The sequence below is a fragment of the Poecilia reticulata genome, chromosome 2 (assembly GCF_904066995.2).
Source record: "Poecilia reticulata chromosome 2, P_reticulata-male-v2, whole genome shotgun sequence".
In the NCBI taxonomy this organism is placed as follows: Eukaryota; Metazoa; Chordata; class Actinopteri; order Cyprinodontiformes; family Poeciliidae; genus Poecilia; species Poecilia reticulata.
Window position 1 is genome coordinate 16,459,453 of NC_088831.1, and position 18,841 is coordinate 16,478,293.

Sequence of the window (18,841 nt, forward strand, 5' to 3'; positions counted from 1 at the left end):
CCAGGCAGCTGTAAAAAGCTCCTTAAGTCTGTCCCCAGAAAACATCAAGAATGAACTAAAACTCAACAGGAGGTACAAGGTGTCAGTTTTTGGCTGTTTTACCCTGTTGATTGTTTTTACAAAATCAGTCGTGATCAAAAATAATTAGACTTCTTTTTTCATATTGGAAAAGCCCAAGAAAATATATCCATTCATTTTCTTACACCCTTATCCTTAGTGGGGTAGGGAGGTTTGATACTTGTTTTCCTTTTTTTAATAATGTAAACAGCAATGTGAACAAAAAACAGCCAAACCAACACCGACCTCCTCCCTCTCAGAGCATAGAACACTTTCATGATTATGAGTATCCTAGACTGTAATATTACAAGAAAAGTGAAGTATCTCTGCTGGACTCATGAGGCAACACAATATGCATGCTTAATTTAATAAGATTAGGGAAGTGTACATAAGAAGTGTGTTGGCAGGGATGTGAGGGAGAAACCTGGGCAGCCATACCATCTCTGGCCAACAGCGATAGAGGAGGCCAGAGATTAGGCCAAAAGAGTTTAAGTGCAAAAAATGTGACTTTTATCTTATTAATTAAATGTCTGACATTTTGAGGATGAAGGGAAGTGGAGAAAAAGATAATCTTGTGCTGCAAATTGGACAACCACAGGTTTATGATTGCACCTCCTGCAGTTTTCCAAATCTCACAGCCACTTTATGTAACCTCATATGAGAAAATGAACGCCTTTGTCTTTCTCTTTATCTTCCATTTAAAAGCAGGTTGTCCAAATAAAACAGATAAGAACAATCTGCTGTATTAGTGAACGGCTTCGAAGTGAGCTGCCCCGTTGGGTCCATGGCTAACCTGGGGAAAAAATTCAAATTAAGGACGCACTTTAAGTTCAATTCTTAGGATTAATAAAACAAAAAACATCATAGGTTGTTGTAAAGGTAAAACACTAACTCACAACTAGCCTTCAAGCTGAACTTTCTGAGTAAAATGTGAAACTCAAACTATCCTTATTTTCCCTGTGTACATTGAGCGCCATGTGTTTGATTTTACTATATTGCTCTGTATTTTTATCACAAAATGTCCTCTGCACCACACAAGCTTGTATGGTGACTAACCAAGCTGCCCTGACACTAACCGAGTGGTCGTCATAAATCTGAGTAACCAGAGACTATACAGTTAAATCAACCACGGCCAAAAATAGAATGAGAAAACTACTGTAATACAATATACTTGTTGAGTGCAGCACAAGTATAATATGTGAACTCATTAAAATGCTTGAGAAGCTTTTGACACTAGTTGTATTAATATTAAGTTTTAACTTTTGCATGTGAGGTTTAGGAGGTAAATACACTGGTTTTGTTTGCTTTGTTTGTTTGTTAGCTGGATGGTTAGGGCAGGGCTCTTCACCAGGGCAGGGCTCAATCCAACAGAGGACAGAGTCACTTTAAAGTGACCAACCTAATTCAACAGAGGTCCAGCTAACTTATGCTAGCAGTTTCACAATAAGTGGAATGGAGATCTGCTGAGTGCAGTGAATGTGTCTCCAGTGATTATAAAGACAACTGGTTCTGGAAGGGTCATTCACTGGTTCATTAGTATCATTGGCTACCATCACAGCATGAAGACTGAAGAACACTCCAACCAATTAGATTTAAGGATATTTAAAACCATAAGTCAGGGGATGGATACAACAATCCCCAAGGGTGTTTTACACCTGATAGACTTGGTTTGATTGGGGGACACAGTAGCAACAGTTGTTCCATTTTCATCTTGTGAGGTTTTTCACACTGCACTGTGTCTAACACTCCAAACTATTTGAGTAACTTGTTCACTCCCTCAACTGTGGTGGCAATGCACCAAGAACCACTGAAGGAAGCGATATGAAAACCTCTAAAGATGACACTGAGCGTTCTCCAGTCCAATTGGTGTTCACATATGCTTTCTAACCGCACCAAACTTTACTTCTACTGAACCCAGACCAACGGTTTTGGGCACACCAAATATTGCTTTGTTGGTTCTCATCAGAGTTAGATGATACATTCACACCTCCACAAACAAACCGGGCTTTCTAGACTAAACAGGACTGGTGTGAATGCAGTCTACAGCGAAGTGAACATCCCCTAGAGTTCAGTTAGGTCATCATCAGCATCGTAGGAATCTGGTGAATCTGCCTAGATCAGACTGTCCCCTGAGAGACCATGAAGGAGACCAGAGAGAGAAGACACCAGGTTGCCATGACTACTCTAAAGGGGTTCCAAGCTTCAGCAGCTACGAAGGAGTGACTCTGCAGACAACTGTTGGTTCTTCACCAGTCGAAGCTTTATGGGAGAGAGACGGTAAGAAAGTCACTTTTTGTCTCTCTTGGTCTGAAGAAAACTCAGACCAAGGCTGGACTAGAGTTTGCCAAAAGGCATAAGGTCAGAGACTCCTTGGTCAGTTTTTTGCACTGATGAGACCAATTCAAGTCAAGTCTAGTTGTATTCAGCAACAAGGCAGTTCAAACTGCTTTACATCACTTTTGATACATAGCTTCAAATTACAGTATCACAAGGTGGAAATGAATGCTCTTAATTTTGAGAAGATGAATAGAACAATTGATGTGTGAATACGACATAACTTTCTCCAGCTCACTGAGAGAAACCTGGAATTATTGCTTCTAGAACTAAAGAGGAACGATTAAGTCAGTAATTACAGCTAGAAACTGATGATCAGGCCTGAAATCTGGGTGTGATGATGAACCCGGACCTGAACATGAAGAGTCATATAAAGACTGTTACAAAGTCGGCCTTCTTTCACCTGAAGAACATTTCCAGGATTAGAGGATTAAAGTATCAGCAAGATCTAGAGAAAATAATCAATGCATTTATCTTTAGTCACATTGATTACAGCAACAGTGTCTTCATTGGTCTGCCTAAGAAAAAAAAAAAAGCTGATCGCTTCTTCCTGGTTAAAACCAGGAAGACAGAGCACATCACCCAGTTCTAAGGTCCTTACACTGACAGAATAGGCTTTAAAATACTTCTGTTACAACATAATCGAATTGCTTTGCACCAAAATGTGTTAAAGATCTACTGTTGTATCAATCTTCCAGACATCTCAGGTCATCTGGTTCTGTTTCTGAGGAAGAATAGGAGAACCAGAATCAGGTATGGAGAAACAGCATTCAGGTTCTATGCACCACAAATCTGGAACAAACTTCCTGAAAACTGCAGAACAGTTGAAACACTGAGTTTCAAACACTGAGGCTAAAGAACTATGGCTTCCCTTCAAAAGGTTTTCTGTTTCTTCCTGCCTGGATGTGGTATCTTGTGTGGGTCTTGATTAGCTGAATTCAGGAAGTATTTCACTGCTACCAAAACAGGCTACTGGATGTGTCGCTACTGGATGTGTCACGAAGCTTTGTTTTACGGAATGAGATTGAATGTAACTCGTTCACATATCTGCCAGTCCCCCCACCACTGCATGATTCACACAATGTTCACCACAGTGCTTCACAACATGCTTAAATTCATAGCTCTGCATCACACACACAATTGTATATTCTGGTAGACTAAAGAGTTTTATTCCACATCCTGTTTTTCTTGTACATGCGTGTGTGTGTGTGTGCGTGTGTGTGTGTGTGTGTGTGTGTGTGTGTGTGTGTGTGTGTGTGTGTGTGTGTGTGTGTGTGTGTGTGTGTGTGTGTGCGCGTGCGTGTGCGTGCGTGTGTGTGCGTGTGTGTGTGTGTGTGTGTGTGTGTGTGTGCGTGCGGGTGCGAGAAACCACATAAATGCCATTCTAGCAGTTTTATCTGATATGTCCATTGTTTTTCACAGCAGCATGGTCATATCTACCCTCGGTACCAACGTTTCATAACTTTTGCCATCTTGACATTCTTAGAGAACCATTCTGCAAACAAAAAGCCTGAATTCTGCAAAATCTCCCACAGAGGACAGCTAACAGCTTTGTGTGTAAACTGCACTACAAGCCGTCTCTTGGTGCCACTAATTCATCTGAAAATGTATCAAAATGTAAGAAAAGAAAGATTGTTGTTATTCTAATATATTTTGTGGTCATTTAGATGTGTAAAGTTTGAACAGATACATGAAATGAGAGCCACTTCAGAACTTCATTAATATAACATAAATCATTAATTTATGTTAGATTTGATCTCATCAAATGCCTGCTTATTTTGATAACAGATGATTGTGGGTTTGATATCAAGTCGGAATCACTGTGTGAATAAAGCTTTGGTGCAACGAGTATGCAAAATCAACCAGAACCCAAAACGCAGCCAAGACCAGAGATCAGACCAAAAAAGTTTATTACTAAATAAAGGGAAGGGGGTGGGTTCCACAGGGAGTGGTCACACTGGTGAGTGAGGAAGTGGGGGACCAGAGGGGTCGGGGAGCCAGCTTGGAGAGGGTAGGGTGAAAGGGCAGAGGGGGGCCACGGGGACTCAGGGAGGAACTAGATGACAGGGACAAAATCCACAAACCAGAGGCTAGTCGTTAACACAGTCCATGGTCATGCACAGGGGTTTCTCAGGCAAGGTAATCCAATAGACACTAGACGTTTAGGACAGTGATGGCTTTCCAACATTTTATCACACGCACCCACAGTACCTGTTTTCTGAGCTTTTTTTGCAGACTGCTGGGCACAGCGTATCTTTACCAAGTCCTTTCAGATCATGCAATGCAGTCACATGACCTGTGAAAAACATGCAATTACAAATTACTATAAGTTTTGGTTCAATCTAATCATTCTAGTGGCTCGTTTCCTCAGTTGTTGGCTGAACTGTGAGGAGGTTGAAACTGTTTTCTTAGAAATAAACATTCATTTCTGTTAAGACTGCCTACTGAGAAAACAGTTACCATAAAAAGACCACAAATGCACCACAAGCTCAGACAGAGAATGAGGTCATTTTTTTTAGCAGCTAATAATCAGATCACATTTTCTGCACACTGAATATGGTTTTAGACCAAACACTTGTCTTTCAGCTAAATTCACCAATATATTCATCATTTATCGCACTAAAACCTAAAACCAAACCAGACTGTGTGTGCAGAGCTGAAGGTTTTTCTTGGCTTGTGTTTTCAGTCGGATCAACTCGACTGTTTCATACAGTTTGCTGCAAACCGGACCACTGATGCAGATAAACTCTGTGGTTTTTATCTTGAAAAGCAAAAATTTAAGTTGTCTATGTAACTGTTGTTGTGCGTAATAGACCTTTTTATTATAGATAGTAGGGCTGTGTATAACATAATACCGATTTTGCGATATATATCGATATTTTCTTTCCTAGAATAAAATCGATATTCATCCGCAAGTATCGTAACATCTGTCACCTGGCTCACTCACTGCTTGCTTCGCCGGGAGAAATAATTAGGTCATCAGACTTAGAGTGATTCCTTCAGATGTTAAGTGTCAAGGTTAAAAAGGTATTATTTACTTTACAAATGCTTGTAAGCTACAGTTTGTACTGATTCAATTGAAAGATACATGTTTTCTCACCACTTCTTTAATTCATTTTGTCCAGCTGTCGACTTTAAGTCTGTGTCTATGTCCAACCAGAGCCATGTATTGTGTAGTTGGTGCTTTTAATCAGTTTTCAGTTAAATTAATTCAATCTAACTCTACAACAGTCACAAAATGTCACCAAAATCACTCTGTCCCTCTAAAATCTTTCAGAAAATCGGACAAGTGTATTGAATTGTATCGTTTGCTGAATATTGCAATATATATTGTATCATGAGCAGAATATCGTGTATCGTACCGTATCATGAGATTATTGTATCACTACAGCCCTAGCTACTAGCATTATAAACTATATATATATATATCATTTATGACTAAGCTTACCTTTGAACAGAAAGTACAGCGGTTATAGTAGCTGCTCCTAATATCTGCTGTAAGCTGTTTCTCAGCAATGGCGGACTTCTTCAGCCTGCCAGAGCATCAACCGCTGTCGCATAAGGCGCTGAGCGCCCTCTGATGGCGAAACACAAACATTGCTAGAAACAACAAACTCCAACGCTAGTTTGTTGCTCTAAGTAACCTTTCACATAAAAATCAAATGGGAGGCCTGCCATTTTCATGCCTGGTTCTCTTTCATAGTTCCACATAAACATAACAAAGACCGTCATGCGTGGGTTTCCTCCAATCCTCCATTATATGGGAGCTTTTCCCTGTAAACACTCCCATGAAAAAGGACAGGCATACAGTTTGAGCTTTAAACAATGTTTCACAGCAATCAAGCACAAAACAATTATAGTTTGTTTAATAAGTAATAGAGCCTTGTCTGGAATTAACTGGTTTTGTTTTTGTGTTTATTTTCTTTAGTCACCCATGAACTTGATTACTACCAAACCTGAAACGCTGTCTGATAAGCTAAAATAGGCTAAGAGTAACACACCATGCCTTGTTCACATCAGTCAGTCCAGTAAAAGGCCTGAAGCTATTTCTTAGACTTCAGGACTGCAGTAAGGTTCAGTGAAAGTCATTATGCATAAATAGAGAAAACATGAAGATACTCATGAAATTTTAAAACTTAGACTTTGATCTATAATCTGAGTAGAAACACAGAGCTTCAGCTCCGCTACCTTTGCTACCTTTTGTAACTTCTTGAGTTATGATCAACATAATTTGACAAAAAAAGTCAAATAAATAATGCCACCATGAAAACTAATTGCTACAAAATATTGTCTAATAAAAAATGTGATAAAATAAATATTCACTCCTTCCAGTTGGTACTTAGTATATTTGCCCAGAACACCGATCTCAGTCAGGCTGCAGGTTTCCTTCATTCGTCCTGCTGAATTCTTCCAGCTCTGTCAGCTGTGACCAGGCCTTTTTAAATACAGTCACTCATTCTCTATCAGATTGAGGTCTGGACTTAGACTAGGCCACTCCAGAACCTCCCCCTTGGTCTCTTCATACCTTCTCTGTTTAACTTCAGCTGGCTGCTTTGAGTAGTATTATGTGGTCTACTGACATCTGCTGGACAAAACGTATCCTGAGGTTTGAGTTCTCCTGAGTTTGTCTGTCTGCTGCTGGAGGACAAACTGACCTACTTTCCTCAATTTGCTACTTTCTTCTTCTACTATTCTGAAATTTGCACTAAATATTTAGTGTGCTCAGTAAATGTTTACATTGGGGCTAAATGTTTACTTTCTGAACTTAATATTTAGCTTTCTAGCTAAAATGTTTGGCTCCAAACTAAATATTTAGCTTGATCACTAGTATTTAGTTTGGAGCTGAATGTTTAGTCGATAAACTATAAATATTTAGTCAGTAAACTTTTTGTCTTGTAAACTAAATATTAAGGTTGGAGATTAATATTTAGTTTCTAAGATAAATATTTAGCCTTGAATATGCAGCTTGTAGTTAATTAATTACATATTTTATCTTGCTAACTAAACGTGTAGTTAATAAATTACATATTCAGCTTACTAAATATTTCATTGTTTGACTTGATTTGAAACTGTGACATTTGTAAATGAATAAATAACATGGTAAAAATATGACTTTGAAAAATGAATAACCATTTTTACTCTTATGATAGACTAAATACCCTAAATGAATGCTGTTATTGTTTTATTGAGTAACTCTCCAAATTCCATCACCTTCATATGTTTAGCCAGATGTCAAAGCTGCTCAGCATCAGTTGCAGAATTGCTCAAGGCCACCTTTAGGTTTCTGGGGTTACACTATTTCTTAACTTGCCGCTTATATTGGCACGTACAGAAACTAATAAGACAGTATTTCAGATTTACTTCATCTCAATGGTATAAATGATGTATTACTCTTAACCTATTTTAGCTTATCAGACAGCCAAACCTATAAAATCACTAACACAAATAACCATATTTGAGTTTGCCATTTTATGAGTTATCAAGTTCAAGTGTGGCTAAAGAAAATAAACAGAAGAACAGTTCATTCTAGATTTAACAAGGGCTCTATAACTTATTACACACATTGTAATAGTTTTGTGATTGATTGTTCGATTGTTGGGAAACATTGTTTAAAAAATCATTAGTTTTTACTAATGACTGACAGTGTTATTCAGCCAAACTATATAGATGCAGCTTTGCCAATGAAAAAACGTACAACATTCAGTAAATTCCTTTATACACAGTTTTACAAAGGACACAGGAAAGATAGCATTTGTAACAACATTGCAAACCGGATTCTTTTTTTATCTCAGTGTAAAGCAAAACCCCCCAAACTGCATTTAGAAAATGAGGCTTCAGAACATCTTGCTATGTGGCACAGAACTGTATTTTAATTCAATATGTAACATATACAGAAAAAACTAAACACACACAAATAAAGGTGAAAGCCATAATGATGCTGAACAATGCAACTAAGCAGCGTAAACAAAGAGGTTTTACTCACATCAGCAGTTTGTACACAGTACTAGCGGTACTAGCCTTCTCACCTCAATACAGGTGCTTCAGCAACTCAAGTCAAATAAACTTAACTGAATCAAAGCCACAGCTTTAACACAATGTGTGTGTTTACAAGAACGTAAACATTAGTTTTGCACCGGAGAAGTACAAAAGCACAGACAGTGAAATAATCGCTATCAGTCGGGAGATTCCTACGCCATGGTCCCACATGAAAATGGTACAGCATCCACTTTGTGAAGCAAGACGTTCGACGGCATCCTGATAGGTTCCCTTCTGCCTCGCTCACACTGGAGAGTCTGCAGATCAAAGCACAGATATTATCCAGACGTCACCATAGGAACGCTGCCTTTTTATGGAACCATTTTTTTTTTGTTTGTTTTGTTGGGTTTTATTTCAGTACTTCGCAGTTTTCATTGTTCCACTTTGACTTGAAATGTTTTCAATAGAGATGCACTAAGGAACTGGCTAATGACAAGAGTCAGTTTTTATATCCTATAAAAACTGACTCTTTTATATACTACGTATATAAAAACTGATATACGTAGTTTCTGTAGTTCGTTGTGTTATGTGAAAACTACAGTCTGTCCTGTACGGCAGATTAGATGGAATCATTTTTAGTCAGGTTTGGTTCTCTGAAAGAGAGCCACATCAATAAACGTTTGGTGAAAATAGTTACATTACATTACCAAAATATGTAAATGGTAGACAAATATTTAGATTGATGTGTATAGTAATTAAAATGGGATAAAATGTGTTCAGAAACTCAGAAAGGGAACATAAAATAAAAAAACTGTGAAAACACAAACAGAAAATCAGAAATTTTGCTGTCTGAGTTTGTCCATAATTTATTTATTTATTTTTACTTTTTTTTATTATTTTTGGGGTTGCATTTATGCCTCAGTTTTAGGAGTTTAGTCGGTAAGCTAAGTGTGGACACCAGCAAAGCAGAATAAACACATTTCACAACAAAATGTGCAGTGATAAAATAAAGAACACGATTCAGTATTTGTGGATATTTCCATGGAACATAACTCTGAATTATTTGTAGAACATATCTAAAATATGTATAAAAACATGTAGCTTAGAAAGCTGAAATACCCAGGCACAGTGACTAGACTCATTACTGACTGGTGATGGCAAAGCAGCCAATCCAAGATGGCTGCTGAGTTTTCTTGGTGCTAATTGGCTGAACCGTCAGTCAGAGCAGAAATAATGATTATATTTCAGCTACTACTGTCGTGCTAAGATGCTTCCCACAGTGCATATCAATGCATATTAAAACATATTAATGTATATTTGTGTTGAACTAGGCAGTTATAAACATTTTCTGACGGAGTCCCAGCTGTTGCTGCTATTGGACGGTTGTGGTCTCTAACCCGGCTGTAAATGGACAAGTTCTGAACAGGTGAGAAAACTCTCCATGCTCCTACCTGCAGAGTGATGATGATGATGAGGACACAGATGATGGCTATCACAAGAACTACCACAACGACACTGACTGCTGGTTTTTTCTCGTTACTCTCCTCTTCCTCCCCCTCGTCCTCCTCGCTCTGCTGTCTCTGGGGCCCCCGGACAGGGCAGGGCGAGTCCTCTGTGGGTGAAACAACAGGGTGAAGGGCTGAAGGGAAGCCTGTCAGTCCGCAGGTGATTCTCACTTTGAGGTGACCTACCCAGGACGTGAAGGAGTGTGCCGTTGCCTGTGAGCTGCTGGTAGGGCGGTGGGTAGAAGACCTGGATGGCGCAGCGATAGATATCTGTGTGTGTGGCTTTCAGTCCGGATAGTGTCACCACCACGGCGCCATCTTTCATCTGAACCGCACACCGTCCCTGAAACAGACATTAAACAAGGATTCACCAAACCTTCCTGCACTTTCACGTGTTGCTTTGACCCAAAGTCTGATTTTTACCAACATCTTGGGTTAACTTTTTTCATGATTGCTTTTATCCAGCTGATTTTGCTCAGGGCAAACTGACAGCAACAATATGTAACTTTTTAAAAAATCTATATGTTTTGTTTTTTTTTCATATTTTTTAAACAGCCATCATGTTGTGATAGAATGGTATGAGACAGATAATCTGTGAAAACATCGATCTCCTGAGCTATTATTGCCATTTGAAGATTGGCAGTAATCCGCCACTCAGAAACAATCAATCAGAGCCGGGAGGAGGGGCTTAGCACTGTCAAACAAGCTTGTGTACTGAGTGCTAAGGTACTCAGTACCTTAGCACTGAGTAGAGGAAAACATTTATCCCCTGTCATCAGAGACGAGTGGCAGGCTGTGCGACAGGCTGTAGCTTAGCAAAGATCAAGGGGGGGTGAGCATGAGAGTGATTGACAGCTCTGAGACCCTCCTCCTGGCTCTGATTGGTTGTTTCTGACTGAGTGGTGTATTTCTGCAGTTAGTACTATGAGAAGGCAGAGGAAACGTACACCGTCATGACTTAGTATTAATTTGAACAAATATGTAAAAAAAACATGTTTTGTATAAAAAGTACAAACTACAGCCTTAGGGTCAAGTTAATTTTACAACAGGATCATTTCAGTGTACTGAACATAAAACATCATGCAGCACACTGATCGAGCCTTGTTTCGTTTTAAAATGCTTCACCTCCTCACTGACGGCAGCATCAGATCATGAAGCTCAACATTCACACCAAACAGAAAGAACCTGAATAACAGCGCCCTCTATCTGCAGCCTTACATCTCCATCTTTCTCCTGCTGCATCTCCTTCTGATGCTCTGAGGTGTTCAGGGTGGAGGAGCATATTTTCTGGTTGCCGTGGAGACCTCTAAGCAGAGCCACCTGCAGGTCTTCCAGGTTGGAGAAGAGATTCTCCAGACGCTGTCCGGGTCGAAGGTGGGAAGCGACAGTCCTGGAGTGGATGATGCAGTGGATCTGTGCTGTTCCGTTGGTGCTCACTACTCTGTAGGGCTGCGTCACCTTCACAGCTGCCGCAAAGAAAAGGTAAAAATGAAATGAAGTAACAGCTGCAGTCTTACTTCACCTGCAGGTACTCAACACAGCTCGGCTTTATTACCAAACTAACACAAAATCCTCCAAATCAGCTCCAAACACATTTGAAACTTCAGTTTGACACAGTGGTTTTTATTCCTAATGATTCAGAAGTAACAAAAAATAAAAATAAATAAATTATTGACTATAGAAGGATTTTAATTGAAAGAAAGAGAGAAAACTATCAACTTTTAAGCTCCAGTATGTAAAACTGACACACTGGAGACATCTGGAGTTAAGAAGGAAACCATTTGATCAAAACACATCAACTGCTTCAAAGTTCAGTTTGGTTCCAAGACATTGCAACAAAGAAATACTGAAACAGTTTGATATGAAACTTTAGAGGGAATAAACCCTTTGATTAACTGTCTTGGGTGACTAATTACTTTCATAAACCTCACAGCAAGTCTCAGGTTAAGAAACATGGACGGATAGTTTCCTTCTAGCCGTCTGTGTGGGAAAAGCTAGTCAAGTTATATTAGCAGAGGTCACATATGAGCAAGATATAAGTCTGATGAAACTCAAAACATATCTTGGTTACATTCTAGCTTATCTCATAACTGAACCACTCATATGTCAGCATTGAACAGTTCTGCAGTGAACTCTCATTCAGAGAAATCAGTCTTCAGTATTTTTGCTTCACCTGAATCTCAGAATTATTCTGGCTGATATTAATCAGGTTAAATTAACCAACCAGCGACTAACCAGTGAGCGTCATCTTTATCTCACCATCCGAACTCAATGTGCTGTTCTTAATACTAATACTTAGACTCAGTTTGACGTTAGACTTCAATATCTTAATTAGTAATAGCAGAATTATTAATAACTCTGCCTTCAGAACTTATCTTACCTTCAGGTAGCCTGTCTGAACCATAGTTCATCAAACTTTCTTTATTACTTATTCTCTGAAGTTTTAACGAAATAAACATTATGTGCTGTATTGAAATACAGTCAGTCAAAAGAAGAGTATGGTGTTCCACTGGGTTGTTCTCTCGGGACATTATATTTACTGAAAAAGTCAAGGATTTTTTATTTTTTTTGTCATACCAGATTTAGGATAAATATAAAACATCATTTGATTGTGTTAGCAGATGATGGCTCATTAGAAATCCATCTCATTTCTATAACTTTTATTTCCTATTAAGTCTTTTTTTTCTCTCCACTACTGTGACATAAATGTCTGATTGGTTCTCCCAAGGTTTTTGTTCATGTTTTAAATGGATCTGCATTAACCTAGACATTAGCAACATACTCAAAATTAGACTATTATATACCAAAATAATGTTGATAAAAGTTACACATATTCTCCTTTTGAAAATATTGTTATAATACACAATCTGGTACAGGTTTAATATTAGTTACAGTAGAATCACTGCAGTTGTTGTTTTAGCTGTTTCTTTCCAGATCTGAAAGATCCTCCCTGTACAGAAACATTCAAATATTAAAGTGTTTTCTCCATCTATCACTCTATCAGTTAAAACTGGGTAATACTCACAGCTCCACACAGGCACACTGATGCTGAGCACTGCCAACACACTCCATCCCATCAGACTATGAGTCAGGAACATCCTACAGGGTTTCACAAAACGTCGCAGAAATGTTAAAGTCAACAACAAGAAAAGCGTGGTGGGCCCACTCCCTGGCTAACCTGACGACCAAATTTCATGAAAATACATCTAAACCAGATGAACTCACCTTTATAGCCTTTCTCAGCTGTCATGGAAACTGTGTGGCAGCACAGGAAATGACGACAGCGATTTGCCAGTAAAGTCAGACAACTTTTAGTGGCTGTGGTTCTACAGGAACGCAGACAAGAACAAATTTCTGTGATTTTCACGAAGCAGTTGGTGTCAGTAGACAATCGGGTTTTTGAAAAGTAGGCAGTGTGCAGATAAACTCTGAAAATACAAGAAGAAACAAGAAGATAAAGACGGGAAAATATAGAGTTGAATATAAAATCTCTCAAAGTGCAAAAATAACGAGTGTTCCACCAGACTGTCTTCTGTTTGTGCGGGAAACATGCAAATCAAGACGAGTGTGAAACTTGTATTCAGCGCTTTTGCACCATAACTTCTGATCGTCTCCTGCACACTCTGCACAGCTCGCACTCATCGTTTGCTGCTTCTTGCTGCTTCTTTTAATCCCTGCTCAGGTTTTATGTTCGCAACTTCCTAAAGCACAACTCAAAGTTTGTGACACACATTTCGAACCAAATTCAGAACTTTTGATACACGGCTGCTGAGTGGAAACTAATGAACACAAGTCACATGATCATGTGGAAACTTTTACCGGCTGAATACTTAGAAATTTTGCGGCTTCTGAATTTTCCTTAAGCAAAAAGCAAAAGAAAAAAAAAAAAGTTAAAGCAAGCAGTTTTCAGTACTAATATCTTTTCATTGCTTCAAGTGGGTGTTCTTCTGTCTAAATATGGGTCTTCTTATTTTAATTTTAACCTTTATATTTGGTTTTCTCAGTAGATTTTGCAACTGATAGCTCCAACAGTTGAAGCCAGTTTTTTCTGCTTGCTTGAGATGAATACTTCATATTTTATGCTGAGTGGAATGTACAATAAAACTTCAGTAACTTGAAATTTCAAAGACATATTGGACAGAGAGCTATTGTTTCGCTGATACATCTTGTGCTTTCTGAAGATGAGCTCCTTTAATAACTGTCCTACTTAACAACAGGCAAAAGAAAACATACTGTAATATCTGCAGGAAAACTGAGCCTGGGACGCATTTTATAGCAGAACATCAATAGACTGAACAGAAAAGCTTGTTTGATTCCAGCAGATATAAGTATATTACTTGCTTTTTTAATATCTGGTGTGAGTTTGACAACAGAAATATAAGAAACATATTAATTAAGAAAAATATTGACATCTTCAGCAACTGAAGGACAAACAGGACCGATTCATATCCCGAAACATAGAACTGAATCAGTTTTACACTATTTAAATAGATAAACATACATTGATAATTAATCCTTATTTTAATATAAGTGCAGTCTAATTAGGCCCGAGCAGCTAAGCGCTGCGAAGGCCTATTGTAATCGTGCTGTTTATTAGGCCCGAGCAGCTAAGCGCTGCGAAGGCCTATTGTTTTTCAAATGTTTATTTTTTATTTTTATTTTTTTCTCGCCTCAAATGAATTGCCTTTTTGGGGGCTTTAACATATTCAAAAACTCACCAAAATTGGTGGGCCCATAGAGACTGTGAAAAATTTACGTATTTTAAGGTCTACGCAAAAATCGCATAAAAAATGGCTCAACAGCGCCCCCTAGAAATTTTCAAAAGACCCTTTCCTATTCACTTACTTTATCGTAGAGACTTGAAATTCGCTACAGTTGTAGAGCTCCCCAAGACACTCAGAATTTATAATTAGGCCCGAGCAGCTAAGCGCTGCGAAGGCCTATTGTAATCGTGCTGTTTATTATTAGGCCCGAGCAGCTAAGCGCTGCTTATAGGAAATTTGGTACAGTTGTAGAGATCCCCAAGACTCTCAGAATTTACAATTAATGTCATAGTGCAAGTATCCCACGAAGTCGGCCATTTTGGATTGAAGTTCCGATTTTGAGCCCATTTGGGCCGTTTACAGAGGTCGCATTTGATCGAACTCCTCCTAGGGATTTCGATCGATCGGCTTCAAACTCGGTCAGATCGTTCATAAGGCATGGCCGATTCAAAGTTATCAAATTCGTGAGTTTTCGAGCATGCTGAAGGGGTCGTACCAGGGGTCAAAGTTCACCGACTCACCAGAATGTAATAAACTGTTATATCTCTTACAAATAAACTCACAGAGCCACCAAACTTTCTGTGTGTGATCACCTTTGGATGACCTACGACACCCAGTTGTGAAATTTTGAGATTACCTAAGCTACGCCCCCTTAGAACAGGAAGTGTCATGTTTTACTGCGAACGTTCACTATCGGACCCCTTTCACCTAATCAACATGAAACTGTTTCCACAGACAGAAGACATGTTGGTGTGTTAGGGTGTCCAACCCCGTTTGGTTTGGATGCAGCAGCTGGGCGTGGCGAAGTGACCTTTAACGCCGTCTCCTTACGTTTGGCCTTGAATTCCACAGTTTAAAGCCCAGCTTCACCAAACTCACTAGGTTTGATCCTTGTGGGCCCCTCGAAAGGAATCCAGTGTGATTTTTTGTGGGCGTGGCCTAATGTCTCAACAGCGCCCCCTTGAAGATTTTAAATAATCAGCCCCAAGCCATTCTTTAACCTAGAATTATGAAACTTGGTACACTTGTGTATCTTGTCAGGACCTACAAAAAAGCCTCTTGGAGCCATGGTCCAAACCCAAAAGAAAGTCGGCCATTTTGGATTTAATTCGCCGTTTGCTGTTTTTCATAGACGTCATATTTGATCGAACTCCTCCTTCAGTTTTTGGGATACAGACTTCAAACTCAGTCAGCAGAGAGTTCAGACATTAAAGGTCTAAAGTTATCACAGGAATTTTTGTATGTCAAAGCATGTGGGCGTGGCTAAGTGCCAAACTTTGACTACTCGCCATAAAACATCAAAGTGACATAACTTCCACATACAAGGTCACAGCTGCTTCAGACTTCCTATGTCTCACTACTGACCAACCCTCATTACATTCTCATGGTCAGATGATGACGTAACCTTAGCTCCGCCCACTTTTGAAAGGAATTCAGCTGTTTTTTCTACTGTATGTCTTATTTTGACTGAGTAATACATATGGAATTAATCTTCTACCACCTGACATAATATGAGCTGATGATGAACTGTGAGGATGAACTCTGACTCATGGGGGCGTGGCAAAATGGCTGTCCTTCGCCATATTCATGCAATTGTCTCTGAATCACACACGCATCTTCCGATTGGCACCAGACTGGATACGTTTGACCTGTGTTCAATGCTAAAGAGCCCAACAGGATTGAATTGTAATTTTACTCTACAGCGCCCCCTAGACTATCCCATCATCAATATCTCCTCTCTACATCGACCGATCTGCACCAAATTTGTGGTGTGTCCTAAGGGAACCATGCTGAAGTGAACGGTGTGAACTGCCTGGCGGACGCGTGCCTCAACTGTGCGAAAGGGTACGCGGTGGCAGGCGGGCGGCGGTGCTGGATCCCCCGCGGTGGCTATAGGCCGGAGCGGCGCTTGGCTGCTCGGGCCGCTTGAGGCTCCGCGGAGCTTTAATTATTTTTCTTGTGCCAAATGAATTGGCTTTTTGGGGGCTTTATCATATTCAAAAACTCACCAAACTTGGCGGGTGCATAGAGCCCGTGTGAAATTTACGTATTTCAAGGTCTTCGCAGAAATCGCACGAGAAACGGCTCAATGGCGCCCCCTAGCAACTTTAAAAAGACCCTTTCCTATTCACTTACTTTATCGTAGAGACTTGAAATTTGGTACAGTTGTAGAGATCCCCAAGACTCTCAGAATTTACAATTAATGTCATAGTGCAAGTATCCCACGAAGTCGGCCATTTTGGATTGAAGTTCCGATTTTGAGCCCATTTTGGCCGTTTACAGACGTCGCATTTGATCGAACTCCTCCTAGGGATTTCGATCGATCGGCTTCAAACTCGGTCAGATTGTTCATAAGGCATGGCCCATTCAAAGTTATCAAATTCGTGAGTTTTCGAGCATGCTGAAGGGGTCGTACCAGGGGTCAAAGTTCACCGACTCACCAGAATGTAATAAACTGTTATATCTCTTGCAAATAAACTCACAGAGCCACCAAACTTTCTGTGTGTGATCACCTTTGGATGACCTACGACACCCAGTTGTGAAATTTTGAGATTACCTAAGCCACGCCCCCTTAGAACAGGAAGTGTCATGATTTACTGCGAACTTTCACTATCTGACCCCTTTCACCTAATCAACATGAAACAGCGTCCACAGACAGAAGACATGTTGGTGTGTCAGGGTGTCCAACCCCGTTTGGTTTGGATGCAGCAGGTGGGCGTGGCGGCGTGGCGAAGTGACCTTTAACGCCATCTCCTTACGTTTGGCCTTGAATTCCACAGTTTAAAGCCCAGCTGCACCAAACTCACTAGGTTCGATCCTTGTGGGCCCCTCGACAGGAATCCGGTGTGATTTTTTGTGGGCGTGGCCTAATGTCTCAACAGCGCCCCCTTGAAGATTTTAAATAATCAGCCCCAAGCCATTCTTTAACCTAGATTTATGAAACTTGGTACACTTGTGTATCGTGTCAGGACCTACAAAAAAGCCTCTTGGAGCCATGGTCCAAACCCAACAATAAGTCGGCCATTTTGGATTAAATTCGCCATTTGCTGTTTTTCACAGACGTCGTATTTGATCGAACTCCTCCTACAGCGTTTCACATACAAACTTCAAACTCAGTCAGCAGACAGTTCAGACATTAAAGGTCTAAAGTTATCACAGGAATTTTTGTTTGTCAAAGCATGTGGGCGTGGCTAAGTGCCAAACTTTGACTATTCGCCATTAAACATCAAAGTGACATAACTTCCACATACAAGGTCACAGCTGCTTCAGACTTCCTATGTCTCACTACTGACCAACCCTCATTACATTCTCATGGTCAGATGATGACGTAACCTTAGCTCCGCCCACTTTTGAAAGGAATTCAGCTGGTTTTTCTACTGTATGTCTTATTTTTACTGAGTAATACATATGGAATTAATCTTCTACCACCTGACATAATATCACCTGATGAAGAACTGTGAGGATGAACTGTGACTCATGGGGGCGTGGCCAACTGTCTGTCCTTCGCCATATGCATACAACTGTCTCTGAATCACACACGCATCTTCCGATTGGCACCAAACTGGATACGTTTGACCTGTGCTAAATGCTAAAGAGCCCAACGGGTTTGAATTGTGATTTTACTCTACAGCGCCCCCTAGATTATCCCATCATCAATATCTCCTCTCTACATCGACCGATCTGCACCAAATTTGTGGTGTGTCGGCAGGGAACCATGCCGAACTCAACGGTGCGAACTGTCTGGCGGACGCATGCCTTAACTGTGCGAAAGGGTACGCGGTGGAATGCTGGCGGCGGTGCTGGATCCCCCGCGGTGGCTATAGGCCGGAGCGGCGCTTGGCTGCTCGGGCCGCTTGAGGCTCCGCGGAGCTTTAATTAGGCCCGAGCAGCTAAGCGCTGCGAAGGCCTATTGTAATCGTGCTGTTTATTATTAGGCCCGAGCAGCTAAGCGCTGCGAAGGCCTATTGTTTTCGTGCTGTAAATTATTATTCTTATTCTTCCGTAAAATAAATTGGCTTTTTGGGGGCTTTATCATATTCAAAAACTCACCAAACTTGGCGGCCGCATAGAGCCCGGTGAAAATTTACGTATTTTAAGGTCCTCGCAATAATCGCACAAGAAACGGCTCAAGGGCGCCCCCTAGCAACTTTCAAAAGACCCTTTTCTATTCACTTACTTTATCGTAGAGACTTGAAATTCGGTACA

At 40.2% G+C, this 18,841-nt stretch overlaps 1 protein-coding gene and 1 long non-coding RNA gene across 3 annotated transcripts in view; one reads left to right on the top strand and one right to left on the bottom strand.

Moving 5' to 3' along the window:
* The first annotated feature begins 2,226 nt into the window (after window positions 1-2,226).
* LOC103482211 (uncharacterized) lies at window positions 2,227-10,051 on the top strand. Its single transcript, XR_536410.2, has 4 exons — window positions 2,227-2,334; window positions 3,090-3,144; window positions 9,699-9,793; window positions 9,965-10,051. It is a non-coding gene; the product is annotated as an uncharacterized LOC103482211 (long non-coding RNA).
* cd28 (CD28 molecule) overlaps window positions 7,981-18,841 on the bottom strand; it is a 37,404-nt gene continuing 26,543 nt past the window's right edge. The window contains exons 2-7 of one of the 2 annotated variants that reach the window (XM_008438237.3): window positions 13,098-13,198; window positions 12,898-12,971; window positions 11,091-11,338; window positions 10,059-10,215; window positions 9,819-9,979; window positions 7,981-8,684 (exon numbers count right to left, since the gene is read on the bottom strand). In XM_008438237.3, coding sequence (XP_008436459.2) covers window positions 8,580-8,684; window positions 9,819-9,979; window positions 10,059-10,215; window positions 11,091-11,338; window positions 12,898-12,970 — 744 coding nt within the window. In that variant the 5' untranslated portion in view covers window position 12,971; window positions 13,098-13,198 and the 3' untranslated portion in view covers window positions 7,981-8,579. Of the gene's footprint in view, window positions 8,685-9,818; window positions 9,980-10,058; window positions 10,216-11,090; window positions 11,339-12,897; window positions 12,972-13,097; window positions 14,359-18,841 lie in introns of those variants that run through there. The other variant, XM_081598663.1, reaches the window with a different exon arrangement.